The sequence below is a fragment of the Echinops telfairi genome, unplaced genomic scaffold, assembly GCF_000313985.2.
Source record: "Echinops telfairi isolate 266 unplaced genomic scaffold, ASM31398v2 ScPeMD7_7469;HRSCAF=8507_0, whole genome shotgun sequence".
NCBI classification, from domain to species: Eukaryota; Metazoa; Chordata; class Mammalia; order Afrosoricida; family Tenrecidae; genus Echinops; species Echinops telfairi.
In genome coordinates, this window is record NW_022111372.1 from 21,251,481 (window position 1) to 21,258,084 (window position 6,604).

The 6,604-nt window shown below is 37.0% G+C and overlaps 1 protein-coding gene across 1 annotated transcript; it reads right to left on the reverse strand.

Moving 5' to 3' along the window:
• Window positions 1-6,148: 6,148 nt before the first annotated feature.
• On the reverse strand, window positions 6,149-6,340 carry LOC115873562 (keratin-associated protein 20-2-like). Its single transcript, XM_030888855.1, has one exon. The coding sequence runs from the start codon at window positions 6,338-6,340 to the stop codon at window positions 6,149-6,151; it is 192 nt and encodes a 63-aa protein (XP_030744715.1).
• Between the last annotated feature and the right edge of the window lie 264 nt (window positions 6,341-6,604).

Here is a 6,604-nt window from a genome sequence, read left to right on the forward strand (position 1 = left end):
GAGAAGAGTATTTAACCTCTCAAAAAAAAAAAAAGGAAACATCTAAATCTAAATGATTTAAGAATGAAATGTGAAAATCATTGTAGAGAAATTGAAAGTAAATATTTCAAATATTTTAATTCTTCAGAAAATGTATAAAAAATGAAATTAAAAGATGATGGAACTTTTTCATGAACTTTTAAAAATGGCCCTCATCTATCTGCTAGTGTGTACTTTGTTCCCATAATAAAATGAAGCAAGATTGTGATAAGAGTTGTATGAGCCCCTAATAAAATGATTAAAAGAAAAAAAGAAAAGGGGAAACAAATAGAGGGTACCTCTGAGACTCTTCTTAGGTATCCATTTCTCTTGTAATTGAAAAAAACAAACAAACCGTAAGCAACTGCATACTGTTTAAGAGAGCAATGAGGGTTAGATAAAATACATACATAAGTAAAATGAAGCAAACTATTCATAATTCAAACTCTTCTGATAATTTAATTACCCTGAGTATTGATTAATATAATGAAGTTATTCAGGAATGGTTACGGGAGTTATTATTCTTCTGAAGGCAACATGTCTTTTTCATGGCTGAAAGGTTTTTAATGGTTGATTTACTCATTCACTTATATATTCAACAAATTTGTACTGATTGAATACTATACTTCAGGAATCAGATATACTGAGTTTGAAATACAAAATATAATGCATGAACTCAATAGAGGGCTATTCTAGTATAGCTGCTAGGTAAAATGGTTTAATATAGGTGTGACATATAACTATAAATTACATGTGAAAAATGAGTTGAAAATAAAAAGAACAAAAAATGATTGGTAAGCTGAGGAGTTAGCTTGTATTCTGTTTAGTACCATGGAGTTAATTTTGACTCATAGTTCATTCATTTGGCAGAGTAGAATTGTCCCATAGGATTATCTAGGTTTTCTTGATTATTTAATTACCCTATTAAGATTACAGATTAATATAATATATGCAAAGGCCCCTGATGAAACAGTTTGAACTCAACAGCTGCTCCATGGAAGAAAACAGTTGCAGTCTGTTTCATTAAAAGCTACAGCCTACAAGATCGTATATGAAAACGTTTCTCTGTCTTGCAGGGTTTCCACGAGTCAGAGTGGACTTAATGGTAATGGGCTTGTTGTTATTTTAATATTTGCAGGTGCAGATTGCCAGTTTGCTTTATTATTGTGTTGTTGTTGTTTTCCTGTGGATTTTCTAAGTGGGTTTGAACTACCAATATTTTGGTTAATATTTGGGAATTTAACAACTATTCTTTCTCCTTTAAGAAGGCTAGTGGGTTTGGATGAGTGAACTAGTATTTATCAGCTCAAGTACCAACCCACAGTATCACCAAAGTTCTTACATTACAATGGAAAATATCCTTATTTCAAAAAAAGTGCTATTTTAAAATTCCTGCTGAGCACAGTTTACTGTACAAGGGGGTCCTCACCCAAAAATGGAATTTTGTTTTTCAAAGCTATGTATTTAATTTTTTTTTTTTACAAAAATACCTATCAACTTCAAACTACTCTCCATTACACTTAATACATTTGTCAAATCTGCAATTCTGTTCTTGGAAACTTTTTTCAAACTCGTGTTTGAATGGCTGATGGCACCTTCCTCATTCTTGCTTCACCTCTTCCACACCGTCAAATTGCTGCCCTTTCTTGTTCCTCTTCATTTACAGAAACAAAAAGAAAAAGTCACATGGAGTGAGGTCAGGTGAATAAGGTGTGTGGGGCAAGAGAGGCATGCTTTGTTGTTGTTATTTGGGGTTTTTTTTTGCCCAAAACTGGTGCATCGAGATGGCTGCATGAGCAAGTGCACTGCCATGGTAGCAAAAGTAGTCCCCCATCTGCCACCAATCAGGCCTTTCTTTTGTCGCACACTGTTACACAATCTTTTCAGAACCTCGAAATAGAAAGCTGGATTAACAGTCTGACCTGATGGAACCAACTCCAAAGGCACATTTGTGTCCATTCATGAAGCTGACAGACATCCAGAACAAGGTTTGTCATCCATCAACCTTTCACCATTTTGAAATGCGAAAACCAACTGTATCCTTGAGTTTTCCCATAATGCTGTCCTCATAAGCCACGTTCAACATCACAATAGTTTCTACAGAATTTTTCCCCAACCAGGAAACACAATTTCACAGTTATATACTGTTCTTGGCCATCACAAAAAAATGAGGTTCCAGTGAAAATGCTTTCATGAAAAAAATCACTGTGACCAGAGAAAACCTTCCCAGGCAACACCAATGTGTGCACTAACTCGGAGTGGGTTGCTCCATGGTCACCTAGCATGAAAAAGGAATACTGTCAGAGCTCCACCCACCCAGTGCAATTGCGGTTTTGGGGGCATACCCTTCATATAGAAGATATAGTAATTCAATCACTGCCATTGAGGCAATTCTGACTCACAGCGAGCCTATAGGTCAAGGTAGAATTGCCAACTGCCCCTTTGGACTTCCTAAACTTTAAATCTTTGCAGATGTAGACAGCCTCATCTTTCTCCAGTACATCAAGTGGTGGGTTTTGACTGCTGACCTTATGGTTAGCAGTTCAATGCACAGCCCACGACGCACTGGGTTATGCTATATCGGATATGGCATAATATTCCTTAATGAAGATAGATGATCTGATTAGGCCTAATCTGATTGTATGAATGCTTTAAACATCATTTTATTAATTTGGTAATTGAGAGAAAGCCACAGACCCAGAAAAATAAAATGAATTCAATATGCTATTACTGGTTCAAAGAAACAATGGGTTGTTTGTCAAGGAATGGGGTACTTTCTAGTTGCTGAGAGCAGTCCCAGGCTGGTCACCAGCTTGGAAATAGCCAACTCAATGGTAAAAAAAATGATTCTACTAACAATAAAAGTGAGCTTATAAGAAAAATCTCCCCCAGGGTCTCCAAAAAGGAATGGCATGGCTGACATCATTTCAGCTTTATACCTGAACAGAGAGCCAGCCACATCATGCCAGACTTCTGATCCAGGGAAATCTAAGCTAAGAAAATAGATGTGGTTTTAAGCTATTTTGGCTTGAATTAACTTGTTATACAGCCAGAGAAACCCAACTCCTATCAGTTTTATGCTGATTCAGATCCCTAAAACTAAATTGAGAAAATAATCTCCCTTTTAAATATGTAATAATAGACCACTCTCCATGGTGAAAAGAAAGCATAGAACCTTCAAAGATGTACTTTATAACTCTGTAGTGTGGCTTGGTGGTTGATGCTACTTTAATGCCACACCTCACAGGTCAGCCTTAAAAACTGCCTGTTGGCCTATACTTTCCTACAGGAAGATTGCTTCAGTGTACATATCACTAAAGTTAAAAAAAAAAAAGAGCTTCCATTCTGACTGTGTCACTTAATGTGAAAATGTGGAAATAGTCCCTTGTTGATAGCCAACATAGGAATGGAGAACTCAGGCCTAAAAGCACTAGGAACAGGATTATGCTGAAACCGCATTTAAAATAATTATGTTTTATTACCATTATATTGAAGCTAACTTTTAAGGCTGGAATAAAATTATGAATATTTATAAAAGCTATTTTAAGTATTTAGGAAGGATGCAAGGGCTTTATAAATGCTAAAAGGAAATATACTCTTTTTTAGTTTCTTTGAGAATACACTCTTAATTCTTAAATAAAACTTTCTTTAAGCAGTGCTTCAATCAAAGTCTTCAGCAATATATTTCTGGTTAAAAACTTTTGATCCTAAAAATAATAGTATTGTAGTAAAATTGTGTCTATAACCTCTTCAGAATTGTAACAGGTACAAAAGAGGGTACTGATTCTTGAAAGTTACCTAGCTTCAAATTCATATCCTTACTTCCAGCATTCCCTAGTTAACTGTCCCTGCTATTTTTTATGATGGTTATAACCTATGAAGTTGGAAAACCTTCCCAGGCAGATTAACACCTTCGAATATTGGGTTTCTAAATAGATCTCTGCTAAAAATATTGAATGAATACAAATCTACTAGAGAAACTTGCATCAGGATATTGGATATGGGGAAGCAAGCTGCCTACAGCATCCTGACAGCTAGCAAATCAATACTACAAGTAAAGACATTCTAAACTCCCTCCCTCCAGCTTCCTTTAATACTCAGGCCAGGCAGTAAGTTCCTGGGGAAACGTTGCATGACTACACAAGCTTGGTTGGAAGCCCAGGTCCCACTGTATCTCATTCAGGTCCCACTGTATCTCATAATGTGTCATTTTAAAAAGTTGACACTGATGATTTTAGTCAGATATTTATTATCTGAATTCCCATCTATAAGGTCATGAATATCCCAGGAAATATTTTTGTCTTTCTCAGGTACTTAGTACTAATAAGGTCCAACAGGACAATGCATTATATGGATAAATGGGTGATTTAATCCACCATGGAGGCATCAACATCAATGACATTACTAAACAGAGGAAAATTAAATACCATGAGCCTCATATGGGAATAATCTGCACAGATGTTTTTCCTTAATTGTTGACCAAGCCAGTTCCTTGAATAATATGTAATTCTTTTGAAATGTGGTGTCCTATATAATACTTTCCTTGTAAAGTATATAGAAGCATTGGCATAGGTCCCTTACACTCATGTGGCATGCTGTACTCTCATTCTCCTATTTGCTATTGAGATCTGCATTTACTATTTTAATTAGTGAATAAGTGGCAGCACATACAGACTAGGTTTTTAGGGCTATGTGGTTTTGAGATTCAAATGTTGAGGATACGACCATCAGACATTAATATACAAATAGATCAAATATTGGCCTATTTTATGACCATATCTCATTGAAGTTTTGTTGTCCAAATCTGTGATTCATTATAAAGTTATTCTAAGGAGACTTCCCCCCCTGAACTCTAGGGGAAAAGTTCTTCAGTGGAAAAAAAAAGGAGTTATACGTAATCATTTTTTATACACACTCTTAACTTCTCTAAAAGAAATCTTATTCAAAACAAATAGGTGACTGAACTATGAAAATACTAACTGAAGGTATGAACAATACAGAAGCAGAACAGCTAAGGTAAACACAGGCACTTCCGGAGGCCCAACAAGAGAGATGGTGCTCAAAAAACACAGGTAACAGGGATGGCATAGGACTAGATAAGCACTGGCATTCATTGTGCTTGGGGTCATCAAGATTCGGGGGAATGAAAGGATGGTAACTTAACAACAACAGTTATCACATTAGCAAAACTAGTCAAATTAGGAAAAATACTTTCCAGGACATTTTGAGGAGCAAACATCCACAGTGTGATAATAGCCTATTTGAACACTTCCAAAATGTGCTCAGAAAACCCATGGTCAGGACCCACTGTGTCAATTATCCAAACGGAGCTCTGTGTACTTGGACACCAGCATGGCATGTTAACTAATCAGTCTCTACGTGTTTCTGAAGGCTGTTTCGGGATCCTTCCATTGTTACTTAGCAGAGACTCGAAAAACAGACACTGGTAAAGAAATCCGTTCAGCACACAGCTTCAATGAAACAGCAGAGCAGTTCACTGCCTGGAAATAGAAAAGACAGCATGGCTTTGAGTTACACTAGCAGTACATGGTCCTATGGTACTGCATAACAAGCCCACTGTGAGAATATGAGATTATGTGAGATCAGCTGAGGCTACATCAATAAGTTTAACATCGTGTGGAAAGAATTGATGGATGTATCTCTTTCTACGTCACAGTAGCAGACGATTGATATCACACCATTGTTAGAAGATCATTCACAAAACGTACAAGCAGAGAAACCCACATGTACTTGACACAATGCTTTGAGGAATAGAAAATACAGCTATAACACATTTAAAATGCCAAGATAAGTTAGTTTAATGTAGGTAAGGTAGTTCAATGTAATTTTTCAAATTTCACCCATTAAAAATGTAGAAGATGTGTATCAAAATACTTAGCTAAAAAATTATTTCTCAAACTGTAAATTTCCCCCTAAATTAAAATTGCAACTCCAAATGATTTTTTAAAGTCAGGCCTAGTGTGCTAAAATCAGGAGATCCATAACAGCATTGTACGATTGGCTCCAACATTATTTACGGTAATCTCAGAACCAAGGATGAGAAGTGTCTAGAAGGTAGCAATGATGAAAGGAACCTTGGCAGACTGTCCTCCGTCACTTTCAAGGTTTCTCAGAAGAAGCGGGATGTCCAATATCTTCCATAGCAGCAGGGGCGGTAGCAGCTGTATCCGTAGCCACCATAACTGGAGCCATAACCATAGCCCAAACCTCCGAGACAGCCATGTCCACAGCCATAGCCATAGCCCAGGCCACCAAGACCAAAGCCAAGACCACCGTAGTAGTTCCCGTAGTAATAACTCATGGTGTCAGGCCTTGGAGGTTTAGTTGAGACAAAGTGTTTGCTTGTACAATATGGACTTCTCCGCTTCCAAGGAGCCTCTTATAGAGCCTTGATAGTGGGTGTGACAAACCACAAGCAAACGCGCTGAGCGTCTTATCCACCAATTTAAATTTTAAACAATCTCATTAACATCGTCTTCATTCGTAGGAGAGGCCCTCACACCCATGAATTTTGGAATTCCTTCCCTGTTGCCTCTACATTCTTTGAGCTATATCACATGCCTTT